Source organism: Falco punctatus (assembly GCF_963210335.1).
Source record: "Falco punctatus genome assembly, chromosome: 1".
Taxonomy (NCBI): domain Eukaryota; kingdom Metazoa; phylum Chordata; class Aves; order Falconiformes; family Falconidae; genus Falco; species Falco punctatus.
Window position 1 is genome coordinate 70,109,388 of NC_137580.1, and position 27,414 is coordinate 70,136,801.

Below are 27,414 nucleotides of genomic sequence, written 5' to 3' on the forward strand. Positions count from 1 at the left end.
CGGGCGTTCCGTGGGTCACGGCAGGTGGGCGCGGGGGCTGCCTGCGGGGTCAGATGGGGGGGCGGCGGCCAGGCTGAGCTCAGCCGGGTGTACCCCCGGGATCAGGCTGCGTGCCTCCGTGCCTGTGGCTGACGGGCCGTGACCCCTGGTGCTCGGGCCGGGGCTGGCGGCAGCCGGGCGTTTTGCCGTCTCCCCTTCTGCCCGCGCGTGCGGCCACCTCCGGGCAGCCCCGTGCCACCCCTCCGTGGTGACACCGGGTTACCGGCAGGTTCTGCGGCTGCCCTCAGCCTCGGGCCGGCGCGACGAGGCTGACGCTCGGTGAGCGGCCCGGCACCGCGGCGGGGACCCAGAAGCGGGACGGCCCCCTGGCGGGGTTCGCTCGGGGGCCGGGGCGCTGCCGCCGGGGAGCGGCGCCCGCCCCGTCCGGAACCGCGGGGGCACCGCCACGCTGCCGCCCGCCCGCCCCGTCGCCCCACTACGCCCCCCGGGGAGGGGCCGAGGCGGCGGGCGCCGCTCCTCCCGCCCCGCAGAGGCGGCGGCAGTACGGAGGGGCCGCGCCGTGCAGCGTGCTCAGCGACACTCGCGTCCCGCGGGGCTGGAGATGCTCCCAGGTGCGGCGGCGGCGCGGAGCGCCCCGGTCACGGCGACCTTCGCCGACGATGTGCTGCGCGTTTTCGGGGCCAACCACAGCCTGTCGGCCGGGCAGCTCTCGGCGCTGCTGCACCAGCTGGGCGCCGCGCCGGCCCTGGGTGCGGTGCTGCCGCTGGCCCACCTGCACCACAACCAGGTACCGCGGTGGCGTTGGGAGCAGGGTTTGTCCGGGTGCTGCTGCTGCCGTTCCGCGCCGGCGGTGAGGGCTGGGCTGGAGGCGCACGTCCAGGAACGAGGGTGCCGAGCCGGGTGGGCAGCTGCCCGGTTTCTTAGATGTCGTCGTGTTTCCTCACGTTGAAGCGGGGAGGGAGCAAAGGGCTCCTGCGGCGCTGGGGCCGGGTTTCGAGCGGAGGTGCCGGTCCACCAGGAGAGCAGCCTGCGGCAGGGGAGAAACTGCCACCCATCAGTGAGCTGCTGCCTGCCGTGGTGTGGGGCTGCCCGTGGGGTTAGCTCTACCTCTTCCTTGCTCGGCTCTTAAACTGGCAGTTTTCCTGGGTAAATAACATCTGGGCAACAGCAAGAAATGTATGAGAATCAGTTAGTGTTTCCCTCTGAGAGTTGTATAAACAAATCTTCAGGACTTGTTAAAATGCAATTGTCATGCGATAGCATAAACTTGATTATGAGCAGTCTACTTGTATAAAGAAACTTTTTCAGAAAGTTTCATCTGAGTTTCCAAAGTCCTCTTTATGTAGTAAGGATATATCAAGCTGTAGCCCTATATATAGTACCAAATTTACTTAGTCAATTTGCAGCTTACGAAGTTGCAAAGTGTACACCCATCAATCAACTAAACACTCTTCAAAGTGATGTTTAATTTACTGACTAAATAAAATTGGAATATTACTTTTCATGAAAATATTTTACTTGGTTTAGTGTCTCCGTACAAAACATGGACCTCATTGCTACTTTAAAAGTCTATTTAATTTTATGTCTCTGTAGTGTCGTAGACTTAGTTTGTCTCCTTGAAGGGGAATCATAAGGCTGTTGGAGGCTTCCTTATGCTTAGGAATCAGAGACACGAAGTTAGTCATGAAAATGAAAGGAAAGCAGGGCTGACTGTTTGCTCTGGTTTGATTCCACTCCCTAAGAAATGGGGGAGGCATGGCTTTCGGGACCTTGAGAATTTTTTTTTTACATTTGGAGTAGTAGCTCTCTTGCTTGCTCTGTGAAGGAGGCAAACCTTGGAAAAACTCCCGTTGTTTTAGATGGAGTGCAATTCTGATGTCTTTACTCTTGTGAGAGGTTTAATTGGGAGTTCATGCCACTGAAATCAATGTAGTATTCTGTATACGCATGGCAATATATGCCAGAGTAGCTGTTCTCAAATCTCACAAATGGACCACTGTTCCAACACAGTGTATTAAAAACATAAATACTCCCAACTACACATGCTAAATACAAGTTTGCAGTGTTGAATATGGCTATGAAAAGGTGCTTTCTTTAAAAAGGCACAGAAATTAGTAGATTCTTTAGTCCTTCAGGTTTTCTCTCTGCAAAAGCACGTAGCCCTCGTACACAGGCTTTGGCACAGGCTACAGAAGAAAAAAAGTAGTAATGCTCTTTCTTACTACTGTAGATGCATGTGCCTCTTAAGTCATTTGAAGTTTAACTGAAATTTTTTTACAGGCCTGTTCTAGTTGCATCTATTTTGAATAGTATCTAGGATACCATACTGAAATGTGTATATTTTTTTTGCTGAGTTACTTGTGTTCTGTCTTAAAATTGGCCTTACAGCTGCTCCATGAGCTAGTACCATTTAAGCAAGTGCATTTTACCTCCTGGCTTTTGATCCCTCATAGATGTTTGGTTTATCAGTGACTTCAGGCAGGTGGTACCTGCAAATGCATACTCATACCAAGTACATTTTGTGTGATCATTTTCAAACACTGTGACTCTTTGTGCTTACAAGTTAATAATTTAGAGTACCTACTAGTTATGACAGAAGACATGGAGCGGCTGAATCTAACAGTGTGTTGGAAGGCATCGGAGGTGTAAGCTCTACTGCTTTGCTACAGAGGAAAGTAAATAACTCTAGAGAGTGAGTCAGGGCTTTCTCAAGTAGGCTGAATCCATTCAGGCTGCATAAATATCTGCCTGTAGGAGGAACCAAGGTTATCTTAGACTTTCAGTTCTTAACTTCAGTGCCCAGAGCTAGTGGGATGATTCCCAGGCCTTTCTTCCAATCTAGATAACAGGCCTCTGCTCTATCAGAGTCCCTCATCCAAGCCCAAAGTAATTTTTAGTGGAGAGCTGATCTGTAAGGGACAGGTGATACAGCACTTCAAAAACTGGCAGGAAGGAACAGCCTCTTAGTTTTATCCCAGTATTAGTGTTTAGTTTTAATGTTTCATTCATAACAGTTTTGGTAAGCCTGTTAATCTCACAAGAGAAGATCTACCAGAACCTGATCCATTTGCTCAAAGATTGAAAGCGTCTGAATATGTAAGCCAGAAGATGGATGCTTGATTTCTGTTTTCTTTTGATACCAGGTTGACTTGAAAAGATAATGGAGAAGAAAAAATTATTTGATTTATTGATGATGGTGTTTGAACGTATACTCATGTAGGCATTTATGGTGACTTATGTCCTATGATGTCTATGAAGATGCTAATTTTTTTCCTGTGAAAGACAAAAAAGTAAAATTTTTTGGGTACTGTTTTGGAATTTTTGATTGAACTGTCTCAAATTCCTTATGCTCTTTTTTTGCTTTCATCATGCACTTCTGTAATTCTCTTTATTCTATGTTTATATTTTCTTGGCTCTTCAATTTTTCCATATCACCTTATAAGCTAAGACTTCCTGTCAGAGAAATCAGGGTAACCAAGCAAACTCAAATACTGGTCACTGCTTTTTTTTTCACATTTTACTGTGGAATTCCAACACATTTTAGTGCTACTATTAGGAGAAAAATTAGCAATTTCAGTATAATAGATGATGGCATGTTTACTCACTCTGTATTTTACATTATTAGCAAGATGTAAAAACATGAAACTATGCTTGGTCTGCTGTTGTTGGATTCATTGTAGTATGATAGCCAAACACATGTGTGCTGAAGGATTATATGACATGCTCAAAAGTTTTCGTAAAAAAATACCTGGAAGGTGAATGGGCATTAGAAAGAAAGCTTGTTAACGTCATCTTTATATTGTGCTTTGACATAATCAGTAGGTGTTAAAATCATGCTCCAGTTTCCTTCTTTGACTTTTCTAAATCTGTATTTATGCCAGTCTAGATGTTATGCTGCCTGAATACTGTGTCTTTTTAATTTTTGAACAAAACTTTTGGACAAAATGAAATTAAAATCTTTATTAATATTAATGATCAGATATAATTAATTTTCACCTCAAGATGAGTCAAAACCAATAACTTAAGTGTTTCAGGTAAACTAGTACCAGGCTAGTAACTGCTTTTCTTTTCTTTTTCTGTTAGTATTTCGGTAGTTAACAACTTGTGCTTTCTCAAAGAAGCGGGAATAGTCGGACAGTGTGTGGCTTATGGTCTTGATCCAACGCCATGATCTGATATTGTCTGGTCAGTGAGAAAACAAATAGCCTTAGTTGTTGTACCCTCTAAGTGTTTTATTTCTACAATATCTTCAGCAAATTTTAGCATTCATGGACAGTTTTCAGCTGCCTTGAACACATCGGGGTGCATGTGTAATCCCTCAAGCACACAAGTGCATTCAAGCAGCTTCATCTGGTTTGACTTTTTCTCATGGAGTGCTGCCTATTGAAGGCATGGTTGTCTTCTGTCTCCTAGCATCCAATTTTTACCTGTGCAAAGTGACAAAAAGGTGTCACCACATCAGCATTAGATTCTTTAAATTGTTACAGGTAAGTTGTGGAAGGCATAGTCATATGTCCCTTTTTTGCCTTATCCAGACTCAGGCTAAGTAAAAGAAAAAAAAACAACCAACAAACCCAAACTGGTCAGATAGGTATTCACTGCATTCTGTCTTTGCTGTGGCTACTGTGTGACCCACGGCTCAGCCTGGTGTGGGCTAGGCAGTATGTAATCTGGCAACATTGAGAAACTGCCATCCAGGTTGCTGTTCGGTGTCTTAGTACTTTGCATGTTGAGTGCTACAGATAAAACAAAGGTGGAACAGAGATAAGAACATGGCAGAAGATCAGAAAAGGGACTGAAACACTTACGAAATGGTTGGCACTGTAGCATTTTTTGTTAATTTTCCAGTTAGAGGTCTTTTCTGCATTATTTTTGTCTGAGGAATTGTGACATCCTTTCCTCCAAAGGATGTGGTGAGTTGGCATCTGCTTTTCATTTATAAAGATACTGGCATAAAGAGGTTCTAGATAGTTGGGCATCACTTCACTTACCGTCTTAAAAAAAATTAAATCTCGTATTAGTCAATCATTTTGGGGAGAGCCTTACCAGTGGAAAAGTAAACATCTCTTTAAATAACAGAGTTGATGGTTTAATTTTTTTTAAGTCTGATTACTTTGTAGTTGTGTAAATTCTCATGATTTAAGTCCTCCACAATTTTGATAAAACCATTTTTTAAAATGATTTTTTTAACAATTCAGGGACATGATCAGTCCTATCTTTTTTTGAAGTTGTATATTAAACACTGGGTGACAGTCATGTTACAAGCAGTCCCCTCACCTAATCACTATGACAAGGCTTACTGAACAGCACGGGACAATCGTGACAATATAGTTGGTGAGCAAGGACATCATTCTCAGTCCGCTGTTCCATGAGGCTAAATTTCCTTTTTGCTGAGATGGTCTGTCAGTCTTACAAAATAAATAGCTTATGTTTTTACAGCAGTGTGGCTGTCTAACATATTTATCTTCCAAAGATAATGCAGAGTTTTGCAGTGTGCAAACATGAGTTGCTCCAATCCAAGGCTTCTAATAGATTTAATCTCTTAATTAATCCTTTAATTGTGCCACTGAACTCATGCAAGCTTGCTTTTTAGCTCTTGTATGTATGTAGGAGTTTACTGAGAGTATGAGGTGACTTAAAACAATGAATCATTTATAGGAATCATTATCCTCTGGGTTTGTCCCTGATCAAAATAATAATAGTAATTAAATAAAATGCTGTTTCTCTTCTTCACATAAAAGAGCTCTTGTCTGATGGTATTTCTCACTTACTTGTTTGTATGTAGCTGAAATTACAAGTCTCAACGTTTACTAATTCGCGCTGTCTCTGATTTATTTTCTCTCCATAATCTGTTTTTCTACCTAGAACATGGCTCCTACTGGTGCTTTTTTTTTTTTTTTTTTTTTTTTTGTAAGGGCTTTTCACTGTAGACTTCCAGAAATAGCTCTATAAGCAAGTAGTACAAGAAGCACTATATAGGAACTATTCCTGTAGACCACAACTATCCTCTCTTTGTTTCATGCTGGACATATTAGCCATGTATTTTGCATTATTTCATAATGCAGTTACCAGTAGAATGATTAGGCACGTAACCAGTATAGAAAGCTCCAGAGTTTATGTGTTGGGCTGTTTAGACTGTATCTTCAGTGATGATTTCTCTGTGCACTACTTCCACTGAGATTAAATGGAGCAACATGGTTTAAAACAAAAATACATTTTCTTTTATCAAGCTATATTTAGTTTATATGTGATACTTCGACATGAGCATTGATATTGAAAGATGAAAATATATGCACATTGCTCATACACATTTGAGTCTTAAAGGTCTCATAGCCTTAACACGGTTTATACTTATGTTTAAGTTCAAGCATGTACTTGAGTGCTCTGTTGGACTGCATCATTAAAGAGGAAGGACAGAACCATCCTGGATGTAATTTAGCTGAAGTGACTTGAATTGGCCTGCATCTTCCCTTCCTCCAAGCTAAATCGGAAATAGACACATTCAAATGATGTGTGCATGCCTTTCACCTTTTGGACAGTATTAGAAAAATACAAATAGAAGCAGCTCTTCTGAAGTAAATTACTTGCTTTGGCTTATGTCTAGAAGGAATTTACTTTATCAATAATGATCTTGAATTATTGGAGAAGTGCTGTGGAATCCGAAGGCTAGCAAAACTGAAAAGAGCAGTGAGTGAACATTCGTTTTAAATTTGCTAAGACTTCCAGTGCTTTACTTTTGCAACCAAACTGAGATTTGCTACAGGGACAAGTATGCTCTAACTTGATGTTTTATATAAAAGGAAAACGTTTTACTTTTTTTTTTTTTTTTTGTCTTCAGACTCGACCTTGGTACATGTTTTTTGTACAGCAATAAACCAAATTGCTTTTTATTAAACTCAAAAAAGAACACTCCTTATTGATCATTGTAGGAAATACTGAATGTGAATAAATGAAAAGGTGGAAGAGTAGTATATAACATTTTCATGTAAAGATAACCAATTTTTCTGTAATGTATATTTTAAGATTTTTCATGGTGTTTGCCTTTTATCTTTGTGGTTGAAAATAACAAACAGAGCAACTGGCCCTGCCTTTGGCCTGGTTTAGCACTAAGTACGTTTATCCTTGATCCATTAGATACTGTTACGTCCTGAGGACAAGTGAAGATCCCAAGTAAGAGTTTATTTCATTGGGTTACAGAATGGTTCTACAAAACAATGTTTGCTGTTAACAATGATTGCTATAAAATTTATCTGAAATGTTGAGTGCTGCTAACATTTAGATCATTTTTAAACAGCTAATCTGGGGAGATAGGTAAGAAGCATTGTTGTAAAGTAGAAGTGGTCACTTAAACAAGTGGTCACTGAGTAACCAATCACTTTCTGACATACTCTCACTGAGATTTTAACTGTATCTAGTCTGCTCTTAAACTTAATTATTTGGTAATTACATGAGATTTTAATTACTTTGAAGCTATTTTTCCAAATATATTGTAAGGTTTAACTGTCCTGGTTCATAGGAAATAAGGTTTGAAAAGGTCTTTTGAGATCATGTTACATTTATTAGTGATTTCTTACTTAAAATACTTTGATCACTTCTGCCTCACATTAAGCAATCTTACAAACACAGCGTACGCTTCCTTGAAAATGTATTACAGTATTTTCATGTTGTAATTCTTGGATTTCTCAGTGTATGACTTATTTTTTGGTTTGAAGTATTAAGTTGACAGAATCCCTTTTTGTTCCAGTGTTTGACTAGTGAGGAAATTTTTTCTTTGCATGGAATACCGAACAACAGTCACGTGTCAAATTCAAGCTTCTCTACAGTATGTCCTGCTGTTTTGCAACAGCTAATTTTTCACCCGTGTGATCATCAGGAAGACTTCGTGGATACATCTAAACCACGTTCTTTACAAGGTTAGTTAATATTTATTGCATTAATACTGTGACTGCAGTGGAATTTTCTTAGGTGAGTAGTAAGCATTTTTCTATACACAACAGGAACATCTTTTTTAGGAGGATATAGTTGTAAAGTGGGAACATAAAATTGAAATGCGGTTTCAGCTCAGTGGACTAGCTAAATAAATATCCTATCTCTTGACAGTGATTATTAAAAATGTTTTAGAGAAAGATGAAAGAACCAAGTAGCTAGTTATGGAATAACCGGCCCATTAAAGGAAGAGACTTTCTGACCTGTTTTATTTGGATAATGATTTGTGCCTTGAAGCGTAAAGACTCTTGCTAATAGCTGGTCAGTGGGAGAAAAGATGGGGGTAGAGAAAGGAAGTTTGTGCCCATGATTTGCAGTGGCAAATCAGGGTTAGTGGGATGTGCATGTATCAAGGCAACTCAAGGTAAAGTTATTAGGGGACTGCATTTGAGTGGAATTATTTGCAGGTGGGAGTCATGACATTAGGGGAGCCAGTGACTGTTTTACTGAAGAAGACTACTCATATTCTTTCCAAACTCCAACTCCTGTTTTCATGTCACCTTTATGTGCTGCACCCTCCACATGTAATACCATCACTTGGCTGAGTAGCCTTAATCTTCCTTCCTCCTATTTTTCTCCCTATTTTTGTATTTATTATGCACAGAACTATACAGTGCAGTAAAAAATGTGGGACAGGGAAGATTCAGCTGGTTAATGAAGTTGCTTGTTGCGCTGATAAAGATTAAATAGGTAGTAGCCTGTTTTTTTGACTCAGTATTCCAAATAAATTTATTGTTCCAAGGGAACCAGCTGAATTAAAGTTAAAAGTTAGGATGCTCGATAAGCAGGTGCCTAATGGCAGTATTTATGAGCAGAGATAGAGCAATATTTTTCATAACTTTTGAAATTCTAGTATTAATAACATTCTGATTAATAGAAGTGTTGGTTGGTATTTATAAAGAATTATAGATCATTCCTAAAAAATAGCTGTGTCAGTGAATAATCAGAATTATATTTGATTAATCACTGAAACCATGGCATCAGTTTACCATGGTTATTCTAGATGGCTTATACCACAGAAAGGCACATATTGTCAAGAAGTCCATAATATGTGCACTGGAGAGTAGGATTTCTCTCTCTTTTTTTTTTTATTATTTATTTTTATTTTTATTTTTTTGTTTTGTTTTGTTGTGGGGCAGTTTAAGTAGGTTGTACATGGAAAGCTTGACCTATAGTTAACTTCCTAAGCTGTTTTAGACCATCCCTCTTGTTTTTCTTTTATCCTGCCAGCTCAGAAACAATGTCCAGTAGCCAGATAAGCAAGGCAGCCTTCTCCCTGCCCCTCCCTTGGCTGTAGCACAAGAAATCTGCAAGACCCATGGTTAGGGTGTTTTAAACCCACAAGTATGTGAGGCTGTGACACATTGGTATCGATTTTGAAGGGAGATTCACAGTAAGGCCCAGTGCCAAATGCAGGTGTTGATTTATGCATACCTCCAGCCCGTTACAAAATGAATCTATATTGTGGCAGCATTGAGACCAGCTGATTTCAATTACTACCCATGAAGCAAAATCCTCTATGCATGTATTCCAGCTGTGCTTATCTGAGTTTTCTGCCCAGGGACTCCCACATGCTTAACAATATTCTGTCTTCCAAAATACAAATGGACAAGACATACAGAACAAATTAGTACAATAAACTTTACAGGACAGCTACTTGCATTAAAAAAAAAAAGTGCTGCTGAAGCACAGTAGAAGTTAACAGGCAGCATGTAGCATGTTTTTTTCCTTGTGATTTGTATAACTTGATACCTAACCTAGCTGACCTTAGTGGCCTGCTCATGTTGTTCCCTTTCTTGGTTCTCTGAAAGATAATAGGGAGGTGTATAGAGCTGCATGAAACAGCTGGAAATGCCCAGCGGCATTCCTTCTGTCCAAGGTAAACAGGTTTTGTGCTGTTTGCTTGGCTTCTTTAGAGAGGTATTTGTATCCTTATTTCCTCTTCACGCCAGGACACAACTAAGGAAGACCCTGAGCCTGCCTCAGGAAGGTCCAGAGCAATTGTCCCTACTTCTTACAAGGAACAGTGATGAGCAGTGGTGTTCTTAAGGAGGATATATTACTTGCACTCCTGCCATTTTTTTGGTTTTTGTTTCTTGTGGCTTTGGGTGTCTTGGCTGTCTCTTTGTTGGGGCTAGAGTTCTAGAGACAGAAGGAATAATGGTAGTTGGCAAAAGCTGACTATGCCACCATTCTCAGGGGAAGAGAGTGTGTGTCCTAAGCAGACTGTTCTGCTCTGATATGTAAAGTCAGACTAGCCGGCTTACTAGCCAGCATGGACTCATGGAAAGCTTGGTGTGGATAGAGTCCTAGTAAATAAAACTGATTTTAAGACAGGATTGCATAGGTGATATTGTGAAATACAATCCATAATGCAGGAAATTTGGCAACGTTGGTTGCCTTGGAATTTTATCATTTACCCCTTCCTCCCATTTGTGGTATTTTTCTTGAAGTACCCGTTCCTGTAATTGTGTAATTATGGGGTAATATTTTTTTTTTTCCTTTCCAATTACACTTCAGGTCTTCCTGAACTCAAAGAAAAGCTTGCCACAAGACCCAGGAGCACCTTTCCGGAGAACGCATAAAAAAGATCTTAGATTTATTGAGTATCTTTAAAAATTTAATTAGCTTAAACTAGTCTCCATATTACTGAGGCTCATTGCAGGATCTGTGAAATGCCTAGGATGGATAATACTTAATGCATTCATGAATTGTCTGAGATTATTTGCTTAATTTAATTCTTACTTTTTCTCCCAATTTGGGTGAGTAAATCAGAAACAAAATATCAATATGTAAAATCCGAAGTTCTTTGACCCATCCAGATCTAGGACGGAATTTTAAAAGCAAAACCACATCTATCTTTTGGTACCTCTAATCTCTGGTAAATCAGGAAGAAGAAAGGCTTTTCCAGTGGTTCAGAATATTTCCCTACTTGTGAGTCCAGGTCATTTAGTGTGTTATGAGACACATCTCCTGTTGCTTTAAGCATACAAAATGGTTGTATTATTTGTAACACGTACTTCAGGTTGAGTGTCCCGGTATGTTTTGCTGTTCTGAACAACGAGTACCAGCATGAAAGTTAGACCATTTGTTAGTGAAGCATATGGTATTGGGAGAACTTCTCTCACAATTCGGCAAGAACCTGTTTTTCTGTGCTTGGTTTTAAGCTCTATTCTTCTATCATTTTTGTCATCCACTAACCTACACACATAATTTGTAGGTTTATCCTCTTTGCCTTGTGTTGTAAAAAGTAATTAGTACTAGCTTTTTTTATTGTAATTTTTGAAACTTGTTCTAATTTCCTGTGTTAGATGAAGTTGAGCAAGTACACTAGATGCTTCATATCTGATAAACGGGGGGGTTATTTTGTTAACTCAGTTTAAAATACACATTATGCACATTTGTACAGGATTGTGTAGGGGCTTTCTGTATACTCAACTGAGAGACTTGTGCTTCTGTAGTAATCCCAAACTGTAAACGATGGTTTGTGACTCACGATGGCATTGGAAGCCCATTTGTTTATTATAGATTTGATTTCAAAAACATATTTACAAACTGAAATGTCATATATTAATGGAAATTAATCTGTGTAGCTTAGTGAATCTACCCATATCTAGTTTTGTGTTCCCCCCTCCAAATGACAAATGAGTGCCCTAATTGACATTGATTTACTTTCTGCAAATGCTTTAAATGTTTCTAATGCCTTCTGGTTTTGACATAATATAAAATTAATTACATACAAAAATTGTGACACTGTGCAAACAAGGCAGAGCCATCCTAGTTGAAGGTGGGGAATCTGGCTTAGGTGTGTTTGCTGGTTGTGTTGCAGGAAAGTTAGGCTGTAGATCGTAATCTGATCTGTTAGTTTCTGCTATGCAGAAAGGAATTTATGGTAACTTCTCTGCATATGTATTGTAAAGCATATAATGATGTAACTTCCTGGATTATACCAATCTGTTGTTGGTATAATCAACAACAGTGTGTTGTCTTTGATTGTTATTTAGACAAACCCACTGTCTATGTGGGTAACTTGGTGGTTTGGTGGCATCACTTGAGGCAGTGTTGTAGACCTCTTCAGTGCAACTTTTAAAGCTTTTTTCTCTGTACTCACAGGGGCTTGAGATATCATTGGGGAAAACGGTAGTCATGCACAGAGACACAACTTTGTGATACTTGTGAACAGCAACAGCAACCACCTGGCTCTGCTCTCCCCGCCCCCCCCCCCCCCCCCCCCCCCCAACCTGTAATTCAGACTCCAGAATAATTATGGTATGGCTTTGTACAAGTCCTGGTGTCTGAACTCTGAAAATCTGAGACTATGCTTATGATGAAGGAAACTAAATTGGTGAACCCTGGTGCCTTTGCCACTTCTTAGGAAAGGTGTTCCCTATTGTATACCTAAACCACATGTCCATCTTCTTGAACCTAGGACCTCTTTTTTTATATGCTTTAATTTCTGTATTATAATTGTCTCTACTATCAGCTGTCTGCTACCTCACCTGTTTAAGAAGCAGTGATGAACAGCATTTCCAGCCAGCTACTTTGAATTAGAGGAGGAGGAGGATTGTTAAGAACAGAAAGTTACCATCTCAGGATAATTTGAAGGAGTTATCCTTCATCAGAAAGTATTTTTGGATCTAGTACAGCTAAGACAGTAGACTTTCTGTGTTGGAGTTCCTTAGGAGTAAATGATAATTGGATCTAACCATGGTACTAGTAAATTTTGTCTTATGTCTGTGCTATAGCTACTTTGACTGTTGGCTTCAGCTTTAATTTTTACTCTTCACTGACTGTAGAGAGTCCTGATTTATACTAGAAGCAGATAGGCTATCCCAGATATTACACTATCACAGTTTCCATTTTTAATATGGTAGTCCTAGGCAATGTTTCCAGATATTTCCTTTCTGCAAGTATGCATCTTAAGTATCTATGCATGTTAAGATTTTTATATTTGTGAAGTGTAATTTCAACAAGGGGAACCACTCTCTTTCCCAATTCCATAGTAGAAAAATCACAAACAGCCTGAAGTGGGTGTTATACTAAAATATTTTGTATTTCTGCTTGTTTATCCACAGTTTGGGGATTTGGGTTCCTGGCTGTGACTATCATTAACTTGGCATCACTTCTGGGATTGGTTTTAACTCCCCTCTTAAAGAAGTCATATTTTCCCAAGGTTTTAACCTACTTTGTGGGTTTGGCCATTGGCACTCTTTTTTCTAATGCAGTTTTCCAGCTCATTCCAGAGGTAAGCAAAGGCAATCATTACTTGGTTTGCATACTCGTTTCTAAAGTGTATTAATTTTAGAAGCATGCTTCAGTGGGTTCTGTGTGTGGGCTGCAATCTGCAAAGAGTTGTGGGTGGGCTTCAGCATCATTAGCCACTATCTCTATAGCAGAGCCATCGGGATCTTGTCTTGTAGTGCCATGGGAAGGACCAAAGGCTATTCTGCCTCTAGACAGAAAGAGAAATGTATTGAACAAAATTCTAGTGACCATTAATGGCCTACAGGTTAGACCCTCCTTGTCTTGTACTTTACTACTAAATATTCCGCATATAAAGTTCTACTAAATTAAAACACTGTTAACATTTAATCCAAGTTAAAAAAAAAATAAAAGATCAGGTATTTCATAATTTCAACTTCATGAAAACTCATGGTTGGTAGACAGATAAGTCTGTATATTAGAGTATCTGTGTGTGGGGTTGTATTTGATTGTTGTTCTGGAAATGTGCTAAGATTGCAGACTAATTTGCATTGCTTTTTTCTTCACTGTTAGGCATTTGGGTTTGACCCTAAAGTAGACAACTATGTTGAGAAAGCAGTTGCTGTGTTTGGTGGATTCTATATTCTCTTCTTTGTGGAAAGGATTCTTAAAGTGATATTGAAGATCTATAACCAGGTAATGAAACATATCACTAACTGAATGAACCTTAAAGTACCTGTTATATTTTATGAGTGAGTTGGTAAGTTAATAAAATGTGGGTTTTTTCCATTTTATCTGAGGAATTCAGCCTTACTGCGTGTTCTTATATATCTGTTTAAAATCCATATGGATAGTGGAAGCAATCTCACTTTTTTAAGGGAGTTAAAAGCAGAGCTGGGAATAGAATCCAGATGTGTGTGGTCTGCTGCCACTGGAGTATGCTATAGTTGCTCTCAACGGCCAAATTGTTGCCGTTCTAGCTAAATGCTTCAGAAAAAAGTGGAAATATGTAAGAGCTGGAGAGAATTGAGTCTGCCCCTGGAGCTCCCCTTTGGGAAGGAGAAATCGATGTGACATATTAAAGCACTGGAACAGGCTGCCTAGGGAGGTGGTGGAATCACCATCCCTGGAGGTGTTTAAAAAACATGTAGATACAGTACTTAGGGACATTGTTTAGTGATGGACTTGGCAGTCCTTGGTTAATGGTTGGACTTCATGATCTCAAAGGTCTTTTCCAACCTAAATGGTTCTCTGAATCTATATACCTTCTTAGTTATCTATAAAGTATAACTGTGCTGACAGTGCCTGAATCTCACCTTCAGTAACTTCAGCTGGTTCCCCATGCTCTGGTACACACAGTACACTGCTTTAGTGACACTGCAGTTATCCCTACTGCACAGGGCTTTGCTTTCTACCCATATGTCAGTGTACTTGGCTTCTGTGTGCTCACAGGAGTGAGGCTGAATTTGTCTGAGAGAAGGGCCTCCCAAAATTTTTGGTCCTCTCTTCTCACATTTTGTGAAGAAAACTGTCCTGCCTTCCCATTCCTACCTCACTTATGGTCCCCCCATCCAAACTGTTGCTGATATTGAAGGTTATGAAGATCAACTGTTCCTGTTCCCTCGTTTGTACTAACTGCACCAGAAAAAAAATATAAAAAAAAGTGTTGCCCTTTGTGTTTGGGAGCAGTTGACAAAGGCTTATAAGTTGTATTTGACAAGCAGCCATGAATAATTAGCAAATGTTGATCACTTATGGTCAGACACCTTGGGAGGTTCTGTATAAAGGTATAAAAATGATAAATCCCCACATATATTCCGATTAACTAAAAGTAAGAGATAAGTTAGGAACTTAGATACATGTGGAGTTCATTTAAACATATGAATGTTTACTGATGGTGTTGAAAGCAAGGCAGCATGGATATGAGCTGTGTGAATAGGAGCCCAAAGAGTGGTAGTGAATGGAGTTACATCCATTTGGCAGCTGGTCACAAGTGGTGTTTTCCAGGGCTCAGTACTGTGGCCAGTACTGTTTAGTATCTTTATTGATCTGGATGGGGGGATTGAGTGTGCCCTCAGTAGTTTGCAGACAACACCGAACTGGGCAGGAGTGCTAATCTGCTTGAGGGTAGGAAGGCTCTGCAGAGGGATCTGGACAGGCTGGATTGATGGGCCGAAGCCAATTGTATGAGGTTCGATGAGAAAGTTCTGGGTCCTGCACTTGGCTCACAACAGCCCCACGGAACGGGGAGGCTTGGGGAAGAGTGGCTGAAAAGCTGCCTGGAGGTGCTGGTCAACAGCTGGCTGAACATGAGCCAGCAGTGTGCCCAGGTGGCCAATAGCATCCTGGCTTGTGTCAGAAAGAGTGTGGCCAGCAGGACTAGGGAAGTGATTGTCCCTCTACACTTGGCACTGGTGAGGCTGCACCTTGAATCCCGTGTTCAGTTTTGGGCCCCTCACTGCAAGAGGGACACTGAGGTGCTGCAGCGTGTCCAGAGAAGGGCGATGCAGCTGGTGAAGGTTCTGGAGCACAGGTCTTATGAGGAGCAGCTGAGGGAACTGGGGTGGTTTAGCCTGGAGAAAAGGAGGCTCAGGGGAGACCTTCCCGCTCTGTACAACTACCTGAAAGGAGGTTGTAGCGAGGTGTGCGTCAGTCTCTTCTCCCAGGTAGCAAGCAATAGGACAAGAGGAAATGGCCTCAAGTTTTGCCAGGGGAGGTTCAGATTGGATGTTATGAAAAATTTCTTTGGGTGGTCAAATGTTGGAACAGGCTGCCCAGGGAATTGGTAGAATCACCATCCCTGGAAGTGTTTAAACAACATGTAGATGTGGTGCTTAGGGAAATGGTTTAGTGGTGAACTTGGCAGTCCTGGGTAGATGGTTGGACTTCATGATCTCAAAGGTCTTTTCCAACCTAAATGATTCTATGAATGTGATGCCCCCACCCTTTCTTTTTTGGTCTCTATTTTCTTATGTTTGTTATTTTGCTGTTGTTTTAATTAGCTACCTACTTATTCATTTGTCACCTAGACTGGCCATAATGACTCTGAAAATGGAGAACAGAATTATCCTCAGGATAAGACTAACCCACCCAAACCACTGTCATCCAGCAATGGGGGGACGTGTTACGCAAATTCTGCCATCATAGAGAGCAATGGAAATCTTGGTTTTGACAGCATCAGTGTGGTCTCAGCACAGGTATGAAAATTGAGTGTATTTATTTTATCCCTGCCAAATATATGAGCATATCTGAGAGGAGAGTTAGATACTAATTTTTGTTACATTTGTCAAGTTTTTGTAAACTTATAACTTGTTTGAGACCTATGAAAAAAATGAAGGGTTTTGGGGCAAGCTTATAAAATTTGAATGATGCATTCGATTTGTGGCCAACAAAAAGAACTAATCGAGCTCAGTATTGGGGTGGGTAAGACAGACATATATATATTTAATCAGATAATTCAGTTAATTTTGATTTTGTTGTTGTTACTGATTTGCTTGAAGAGTGATAGTATGTTGTAGTGTTCCATGTTCTGTATCGTGTAAAGCTGTGTGAGAACCTGATTCCTCTGAATCAATGATTAATGAGGAAAACTGGTATAGTAATTTTCATGCAATATATTGTAAGCTCTGCTTGAGCTAGACCAGTGTATTTGGATACTGTGGGAATTATGGAGGTAGTATGTTGAGACAGAAGCCATTCCTCCTGGTTTAAGTGTGATTCTCTTTCAGATTTGTTCTCTATATTTCTCTGTGTTTGTTTTCATACTACAAATATGACTTTCTTCTGTCTAAGAAGAAAATGGCAGCAGGAGGAGAAAGTGGTGTGCTGCTTTACTCTTTTTCCCTGTACCGGGAGAGGCAGTACTGCCCCTTATTTAAAAAAAAATAAGACATAGAAACAATTCTCTGTTGGCTAAGGCAGATTTTTTCATAGTAGAGATTTCTGGTTTACCACCCGTGTTCTTTAGCCAGTAAGTTGTTTGTGGGGAGCAATGAGGAACAGAAAAGGAAGCCAGAGGCAGGCCCTAGCAGCTGGGAGAGAATCTGGAAGTACAGTATTGACCCTGCAGACTCACAAGACATTCGATGCACACAGTTTAAATACCAAAATTGTACTTGTCCTTACTGTAGAAATGTCATGAAGTGTGGTGGATACTGGGCATTTTGAAATCTAGGAGAAACATGCTTAATGTTTAAAAATGCTTGGACAACAAGAAGAAATTAGTATATTTAGACTGTATTTTGAGATTTATAAAACAAATCAAAGAACCCTCCATTCTCTGCAGAGACAGTCATCTCAATATGGGTGGTGTTTTTCTGCCCTTCTTATCAGAAGTTTTATCTGGACCTATTCCAGTATTACATTTTGGCTAGCCATCTGCTTGCATATAATGTAAACATAACAAAATCATACCATATATTATAACAATAAATTGTAACTGTATAGCGTTTATTTCCAGCAATTAGTTTAGATGCAGTGCTTGTGATCATGAAGTATTGTAGGTCACCCCAAGATCCTTTGAGGAATGCTCATACATCTCCTCTTACATGCAATCTTAACTTCAAGAACTTAAAATTTCACAGAAGTTGTTCTCTACTTACTGTTCTTACGAAAATTCATGCTTTCCATTCTTTCTTGCTCTCCATTTCTCCAAATCCAGGAAAAGAATATATTGTATTAAAACCTCCGGAAAGTAACCAGGTAAAATTCACTCTGGAGCCAAGGCCGGCTGGAAGGAAATCTCAGTGGCAGATAGTCTGCTGCTGATATTGGAGGTAGCAGACAAAACCCCATCATTACTCTTTTTCTCCAGCAGGCAGGTTCAAAGGGGCTGGGTAGCCTTTCAGGGTCATTAGCAGGCAGGGAGGGGCCAATGTGGCTGAGGGGTTTTGGGGCAGCTGGGGTAGTACCACGAGGGGTAGCTATGGGTTCAACTTTACAGGCGTTTGGTATTTATGAAGGAACAATTTGGCATAAGCCAACACTTAACTAATAGAATTCTGATGTGTCATGGTAATCTGAAAGTTAAGAGAGGGCAAACAGCATAGCCAGATATCATCACGTAGGCTTTAAGGAGGGAGTTTGAAGTCCAGTTGTGCCAAAGTGAGGTAGCTGTTTTCAGCCATGGGGATTTGGCCATATTAGTTTTTTTAATACCAGAACACACTGACTGCCAAAGTAAATCTAAATGTTTAATTAGTCACATACTTTCGGATTTCACTTGCAGCAGTAATTGCAGCCTTGGAAAACTCTTTTGTGCTTACCGAAAATTTGAATCTACTACGCATTAAAATTATATGGCTTTAGAACAGTAACTTTGACCAAAAGTTGTTTCAGAAACTGTCACAGCACTCTCAAAACTATCAAGCTGCAACAAGGTCTTTTATCATCTCATACCAAGATAGTCTTTATGCCAGTCCCTCTACTGCCTTCTCCTAGTCTCTCCTCATCCAGGGCTCGCGTTCGCTCTTTCATACCTTACGTTTTTACCAATCATCACAACCTTTTTACAAATAAACTTTTCATACAGTCCTCTATAATTCCTCTACAAGAGACAAATTGCTGTAATGCCTTTATCCTCGGGTGCACAACGTTAGAGCTGTATAACAAAAGTTTACAGTGGCCTTTATTTATGCCCTGGAGGCAGTGTCAGGATTCTTTCTTGGTCCTGTGGGCACTTCCAGAGGATACAAAATGACATGTCTGGTTCATGTCTGTAGGAGTCAGATGCATTAAAAATAACTAGTAATCTGGTGAGACACAGTGGGATAAAATAAGTGAGTCTGTGTATAATTTCTTTAAATTTGGGAACCAAAGAGTGGCCATTACTTTTAAAGAAAAAATGGTGTTCAGAAGAGCAAAAATACCAAGGATGTCTTTGGTTTACCATAAACTGCAGAGGTACAAATAATACAGAACTGTACTAATAACTAATAAAAGTCAGACCTGATAGTCCAGCTGGGTATTACAGAGCTCCTTAGCTGGCATCTCTTCTGTGACATCTGCTGAACTACCATCTCGAAGTCAGAACAGTCTAGCAGAGGCAGACATGTTTTTGCATTGGAATCCTATGTATTTGTAGGGTAAATTTGACAGTAGCCTGCCTTATCTTAAACATTAAGAATATGTATTAGTTGTTAACCTACTTCTATCAGGCACACAATCTAGTATAAAGTTCAGCATATAAACTCAGACAAGCAATGTCATTGTACTTTACATAATTTACAGAAGTCAAGACATTATCTGAAATGGATTACAGGCAAGAATTATGATACTTCAAAGCAACATGGTAAATGGCAGATAGCTATATATATTACAGACCCTCTCAGACTGATTCCTGGATTTTAAACTACAGTTATTTCTGCATTTTGAAAGGTTGGATCAAGAAAGTGTTTTTTTAGAAGTAAATCGATACTCTCCTAAATTAATTGCAATTACTTAAAATACAACCAAACACAGATAAAACAGCCTAAACCTCAGCACATTTCTAAAATCGGTTCCATTCTTGATAAGTTTGGCAGCTAATTCTTAATATCATCTTCTTGCTCAATATTCATTTTCTTCATACACACATAGAAAGTTCAGCACATATATTTGTAAATTATTTATTTCAACCAAAAAAATCTTCAGATCAGATTTTTATGGGTTTTTTTTATGTATATGCAGTGCTTTGGACTGTCATTGGAGTTCTCAGCAGTGCAACTGGTACCAGAAAATGGGTCCTTCACTTAAGTTCTGCGGCTAAGCCAGTTATGCCCCTACAGCCCTTAGAAAACTGTAGGCACACACATGGTTCCCACATAAAACCAAATGTGCTTTAATAGGAACAAACATAGACAAGTATGTATATAAGTGACGTTTTTGCACACTTGTATTATTTGCTCACTGTTTTCATTGATCTTTTAGGAATTTTCATCCTAATAAACTCTTTTCATAAACCCATTTAATTTATGGAGGGGCTTGGCATTTGATGTGAGAATTTTTGGTAGTAGAAAGTTTTTACAGAACAAAAACCACCACTACTTTTCTTTATCATGTGTGATAAAGTTGCTAATATATCTTGTCAAAATACATTCCTCTGAGATTACTGTTGTTGCTTTATCAGAAAATATTTGCTACTGTTGTTGGGATTTTTGTGTTTGTGTGTGGTTTCCAAACAATGTACCTTTTTAGTAGAAAAATGAATGAATTACTCAAAATGAAATTCTGTGCATTTTCTCAAACTCCCTTTCCTCAGTGAAGCTAGAAACGTGCCCCAGAAAGAAGATGTGGTTTTGGCAGAAATCAGGATGATCAACAAAACAATGCCTCCATCAGTTCTTAGGCAGCTTGGAACATGGCCACCAGGGAACAGAAAAAACCATGGGGAAACAGAACTTCAGCTCAGGGAGCTAGATGAATAGGTGGAAGAGCTTTGCTAATTTGTTTGGATTTTCTCATACTCATGTTTCTATTTACTTCCAGTTACCTAATATATGTATTTTTATGTAGCTGGCTTTGTAATATTTCTTTCTTAAAGTGATTTTGAATTTGCCTTTGTGGATTAAGAGAGGTTTATTATTCATAAGTGATCCTATCTCAGGTAGAATTAGTAGAGGTAGAAATTAATCATCCCAAAAATATGATTGGCATTGATTGTGTGTTAGATGAAATATTGAGAGGGAACCCTCCAAAGCTGAAGGTAAGCATATAGTACAAGTCTAAAACCTATGTGTTTCAGTCATCAGGGAAACTCCCAATTTTTAAGTACAGTTGCACAAATACTATTTCAGGACTTCCTATGCACTGAATAGGAGGCATAAGTATGCTTTATGGCAATTGTGGCACTACTCAATCAAGGCTTTATTAGCTACAAGTTTGAAGTAGTGCAACAGGCATCTGACTCAGAAATTGCTGACCTGAACTTTTATCCTGTCCTGTCCCAATAGTCAGTAAGTGGTATGTCAGATAAGAGTCTGGTGAGCAAATAATGAGACAGACCTTACTGCTCTGGCATTAAAGATTTTTAAGAATTTATTAACCATTATATTTCCAGGAAGTTCAAAATACAGTTGCCTGGTAGTGTTTGCATTTGATATGGCATTACCACGTCAAATATCTTAGAATAATCTGTGACCTTTTCATAAGGAGGAAGACATGTTTCTCTAAACCCTTCTTCTACAAGAGAAGAAGAGGTATATAAATACGTCTATGGGCACACAGATCTATGTATTACTGCTTATGTATTCCAGTAAGTAAGCACTAGTTAATGCCTTACATGCAAATCCTTTTTTTTTTCTTTTTTTTTTAGGGGGGAAATACTATAATGCTTGCAAATATTATATAACTGCAGTATATGTGTGTACAGCAATTATCAGAATGGATCATCAGGAATTTTTTTAGGGGAAGTTAGTTTGTGTTCCTAGTGAAAATGTAAATTACTTTATCTGCTTCAAGTTTTTCATTATTTCATGGCACCACATGTATAGATCACTTCTACTTCTAGAAGGCATGGAGATCCTTGATGTGTATGTGCATTGCTATTTTCTATTAGCCTGTTTTCATGCTCTGAGCCTTTGACTCACACAGTCAAAATTACCCACTAGTGTTTTTATTAAACGTGAACATTGTAGAAGCTACTTTGAATAGCTGGACTTGACTGTCACTGCCCACAACTAGAAATAAAGTTTATGGAGTATCTGGCTGTGTGTCTATTCACATGTACCTCGCTGCTACTGTGGCATCTAAGTGTGTCTCTGAGAGCGTGATGTACTGGCAGTATGTAACTGGTCTGCATGTGTTTTAGGTAGGAAATACAGATGCTGTCAGTCACTGTGATCAGATCCTTCTGTCTGTGTGTGCTTAATGGAGATGGCTGAGGAGGCTGTGAGGAGCCTTGGCACTCTCTTAATCTGACAGAAACTCCAGAGAGACATTCAGACCACTATGGCCTGAACTGCTTTCTGTCTCAGCTGAAGGACATTCAGGTAAAGCTTTGTAGTCAGAAGGGTGATTGGACCTTGTGTGTTAACTTTTTGAAACAGGAAACAGTTGCTTCTGCTACATATGCCTCTTCTTGGACCAAGCATTTTGGTCTCCACAGACAGTAGTGTGCTTTGTTTGATAACTGGCATTCTTTTAAAGACAGAAAGGTGATTCGTTGGCAGCTTTATTCAGTGTTTTATGTAATTGCTTTATTGTGGAATTTTTTTTCCAGGCAGAAGCCACTGAAGGCAGCTTATGCAGGTGTCTTAAGGGGCGTCCACTGTCTAAGATTGGGACCATTGCTTGGATGGTAACACTGAGTGATGCTGTACATAATTTCATAGATGGTTTGGCTATTGGTGCTTCTTTCACTTTGTCTCTGTTTCAAGGGCTTAGTACCTCCATAGCCATCTTGTGCGAAGAGTTTCCTCATGAACTGGGTAAGGGACTTCATTCAACACGTTCTATACTGTGGGAATCACTGTTGTTGGAGGTTGTGCTGGTCAAAAGTTGGCACAGATTTAAAGAAAGTTTAGACAAATGAATGGAAAAAGTACTCATAAAAAACTTCCCAAGCACCAAAATACACATCTAGCACAGGAAGTTCCCAAGTGCAGGTGGGTGGAAGTTGGGAATGTGTATTAGAGAGATATTAATTGCCTTGTTTATATATGCTGTATACACTGTTATATTATCTTTTTTTTTTTTTTATCATTATAGGTAGTTCTAAGTTCTTGTGCTCTTAGCTCAGTTGTGCATCATCTGCTTGCTTTAGAGTATATCAGTTACCTTAGTATTGAAGGGAAATCCCATTGTTTAATTGAATGGAAAAAAACAGCAAGGGGTTATAATCTGTATACGAATCATGTCTTTTCTTCAGACTTCCTTTGAAAACAGAAAATAATCACAATATCAGTTTCTGAAGATGGTTTTCTTCTTTTTCTTTTGTTTTAGGGGATTTTATCATCTTGCTTAACGCAGGAATGAGTGCTCGGCAGGCCCTGTTTTTCAACTTTCTGTCTGCATGTTCCTGTTACATTGGAATGGCTTTTGGTATCTTAGTAGGCAACAACTTTGCTCCTAACATCATCTTTGCTGTAGCTGGTGGAATGTTCCTGTACATCTCTCTGGCAGATATGGTGAGATAGAATTTAATATTCAGTGATTTATTCTTCTGCAAGAAAAAAAAGACTGCACTAAGTCTGTCCAGTAGAATTTTGTATTTTGTGTTCCTCATGCTAGTGTCATCTACTTATTATTACATGTTAAATCATCAATTATACCTCTAATGGAGGTCCACAAATGGTTATGCTTATTTATGAAACATGAAAGCTCATAAACAGAGCTGATCAGATCATTGCTTAAAAGGAGTTTTAGAGAGAGACAAGCTTTTTTTGAATTTGGGTTAGTTTCATCAAAGATTAAGAAGTTTTTAAATACTTTGTTTCAGCATCTTAAAGTGGCAGAGTATTTTCACCTTATTTTAAAAAGGTTCATTTTTCTATTTAAACCATATTTTGAAAGAAAAGCAAAAAGAAAAAAGTCAACAAAAGGAAACATTTAGTTTTGAGTTGAATGAAAGGTAACTACAGTGATTAGATGAAAAATCTGACTTGAATTCTATTCTATGTTTAAATTAAACAGTGCTAGCCCTATTTTCTTGGTTCAGACTAAAACATTTGCTGAACTCTATTCAAAACGGTTTGTCTATCATTTATTTTTTTAAGCGTGCTAGAAGTTATAAGCAAAGAAATTGTGCTAAGATCCAGATCAGATTTAGATGCTGGGAAATAAAATCTGGATTCACAGGCAGTCAACAATATTCCATAATTTACTCCTATGATGATGCTTTATCTTAAGAAAGATCCTTTAATAATTTTGAGTTTTACTATGTTTAATTCAGTGTTGTGAGAACCGATTTATCTGCAAAGGTGTTCATGCCTACCACATGAGAATCCATTTGAGTGTAGAACTGGAAGACTGAGTCCTGAATTTGAAAAGATTTGAGACCCCAGTTTAGTTCTATATGCATTTAAGAAATGTTATGTAGTTATAGTGACTGTTTCATTAAATACTATTACAGCTTAGGTAATAATATTATATTTAGTAAGTAATAATGTTGATGTTAAATGAATAATAGAAATAGTTTATTTTGCGAGTTTGCAATACCTTAATTGCTAATGCTTTTCATTTAGTTTCACTTATATAATGAATATTACTGTACTGAACTATGATGTGTAAAACTCGTGACATAAATTTAGAGTAGCTCAAATTAAATTTGTTATTGAATCCATCAAAGTAGGTAACATTCTTTTCTTTGTATCTGTTGTTCTGTTCTCTCTGTTCCTCTCTCTGTATTTCCCCCTCTGCCCGCCCCCCCACAATCCCAGTCTCTCTTTTTATAGGTTTCTGGATTGTATCAATTACCTATCTGAATTTTTCTTCCCCCTGAAAAGTCTGAAATAGGGTATTCAAGTGGTCTGTACAGAGATCTGGCTTTCTGCTTTCTGTTACGATTTTCACACACTTCTGGTTTGCTTGTCCAGAAGCAGGTAGGATTAAATAGAATGTCATTCCTTCCTTCTTTCCTTTTTGCTGTGCTTTTTTCCTTCAGTATTGGCATAGTCCAACCTCTACCAGTAAGATCACTCTGTGGTGAGGCTGTGGGCATGTGACAATGTGTACAGTGATGTGCGTGCACAAATGAGCCTTGCTGTATGGCATGAAGCTGATCTGGTTTGTTGTCTTTGCCTCTTATGCAAGAGGATTACAGAGCTCTGGAATGATTTCTGGGAAGTTTGGCTGGTTCCCACTAACCTTAGTCTGTTCTTCAAGAGTTACATTACCTTCAGTGGGTGTTTTTGCCTTATCAGATCAAAGATAGATACAGCTTCTGAGTCACCCAGCTTGAAGGTTTCTAAACTAACACTGAAATATACAGTTTTCATTGCATTTTGGGTATACTACTCTCAGCACAACAGAAGAGTTTAAAGCTTATTTGAGCACATTTGTCAAAATCCACTGCGGTTGACTTTATCTGCAGCAAACATACCCTGAATCACCCCATACAGGGGACTTTATCACTAGTGCTCATCTGCCATCACCTCCATTGGCTCTCAAAGTTATCTTTGTTGTGGCAGTTAAGAGCAGATCAGTTATCCATAGATGTTATGTAGCCATTAAGATGTATGTTATGTAATGAGGAATCCCTTCACTGCAATCTAATGCAATACTGTGTTTCACAACATTCTTCTTTCTTCCTTGCTTTACCACTACCTCATCAGCCCACCAGACCTTCTATTTGTAACAGGTTTCTTATTTCTGAGGAGTTGTCTCTATTTTCAGCTTCACTTTATTTGCTTATAGATAAAGCAGAAGAATCCTAATCTTCCACTTCCGTTTGTTTATACTAGTGAAGGAAGAAACACAATGTGTAGCAATGGCAATTGTTCCTAGATATAGTTGGACCCTAGGAGACTGCTGGAATCAAAAAAAGGAAGTTTGCATGTGAGAAAACCAGGTGAAATCACAGTAGAGCAGAACAAAAGACCATTTCATGTTACCATCCTCAGTGAAGTGGTTTTTCAGAGTAATTAGGATGACTTATTCCTGTGACTGCCTTCACCCTCTGTTAGTTGTAATACTCCGAAGTAGCAATATAATTCAGTTCTTAATGCCTCGAGTTATGCATACTACCACAAGATGGCAATATTTACCTAAAAATATCCCTTTTTTCAGTTCCCAGAGATGAATGATATGCTGCGAGAGAAAGTGACAGGAAGAAAGATGGATCTCACATTCTTCCTTATTCAGAATGCTGGTTTACTAACAGGGTTTACGGCTATACTGATGATTACCTTGTATGCAGGAAATATTCAGCTGTGAAAATGGAATTGGTATTGAAGGCATCAAGTAAATTACAAATGGAAGACACTTGAAATCCATAAAGGAACATTCATTTAATCTACTTGGTTTTGAAATGAAGTCCCATCCTGTCCCCCTTGCTCCAATTACAGGAAATTCTTCTTTAGAACTTGCAGTCAATCCAAATAGTAGGAGCTGTCAACTTCTGTACTATGCCAAAGAACTGATTCTGATTTTTTAATTTCTACTTACAATTATCAGACATATCTGGACTGACGTAGGGAAAGGATATTACTTGGCCAGTAGAATTATGCAGTACGTACAACTACATGCAACTCAGGACCAAATGAAAGCTGAGGTCTTTCAAGGAAGATGCTCATTTAAAAGAAAATAATGGAGTCTCATATCCTTTTTTTACTGTGATAAAGGCAAGAAGTTTCAAAACAAGTTAGTTGTCATGACTTTTTTTTGTAGGATTTGTTTGTATAACATCCTCTTCCCTTCCCCCCCAAAAAAAAAAAAAAAAAAAATCAAACTATTTCAGAGTAGGTACTAATGAAGCTAAGATTTTTAATAACTAATTAACACTGGAAGGAAAGATACCAGTTACTGCTTTTGATCTTTTCTAAGTGCACTAGGGAATTGTTGATTTATGTTGAGAACCACTTTTTTTAATTAGAGGGATCCTGTGTTAAATTTATGACAATTTATCAACTCCATAATATTGAGAAACATTGAGTATTTTAAACATGTTCAAGCATTTTGTGTTTTATGAAAAGAATAATGTTTTACATTTAAGTTCCACAAATATACCTTTAAAAATCAGTATTTTGGTTTAGAATTTTTAAAGTTTTTTTGTCAGTTTAGCAAAATGGAATTTAGAAAAAACTTGCTAAAATCAGCATTCCAGTAAGCTTTTTTGTAATTTGAATAATTTCCTTGTGTGCAGTTGGGTAAAATTAAGTGATACTGAAATACATGAACTCTTACCACAATCTGTTGCATGTGAACTTTCTAAAATCATGCTTATATGTATGAGTTCTTCTGAAATAAACAATTCAGCTACTCTGGTCTTGTAAGATGTGTACAAGGAAATTAATAAAAAAAAATTCCATTTCAGTCACCACTAAACTTTGAAGGAAGTGTTGTTATTCTCTTGTAAGTTAATTTTTTTCCACTTATTTTTAGGCAAGTTTTACAACTTCAAAGATGGTAGTGTTTCTTGACATATTTCCTGGCAGTTGGAAGGGACAAGTCTTTTATTTTTAATTCATTATTAAAATATGTTTTCTATCAGGTAAGGGATTTATTTTAATACTTTATTTGAGTCTCATCTGTAATTACATTAGAAAAAATAACTAGGTGTCTGGTTGATTAAAAACTTTAAGGCAAACTGCA

General features: G+C 38.9%; 1 protein-coding gene across 1 annotated transcript; it reads left to right on the top strand.

Moving 5' to 3' along the window:
- Window positions 1-4: 4 nt before the first annotated feature.
- SLC39A8 (solute carrier family 39 member 8) lies at window positions 5-27,414 on the top strand. The gene is made up of 8 exons (XM_080386567.1): window positions 5-787; window positions 7,745-7,913; window positions 13,062-13,231; window positions 13,762-13,884; window positions 16,218-16,385; window positions 22,385-22,592; window positions 23,107-23,291; window positions 25,891-27,414. The coding sequence occupies exons 1-8, from the start codon at window positions 602-604 to the stop codon at window positions 26,035-26,037; spliced, it is 1,356 nt and encodes a 451-aa protein (XP_080242693.1). The 5' UTR covers window positions 5-601; the 3' UTR covers window positions 26,038-27,414.

Coding starts and splice junctions, on each gene's coding strand:
- SLC39A8 (XM_080386567.1), top strand. CDS start 602: ATGCTCCCAGGTGCGGCGGCGGCGCGGAGCGCCCCGGTCACGGCGACC. Junction 788..7,744: donor CCCACCTGCACCACAACCAG/GTACCGCGGTGG, acceptor TTTTTGTTCCAG/TGTTTGACTAGTGAGGAAAT. Junction 13,885..16,217: donor TATTGAAGATCTATAACCAG/GTAATGAAACAT, acceptor TTTGTCACCTAG/ACTGGCCATAATGACTCTGA.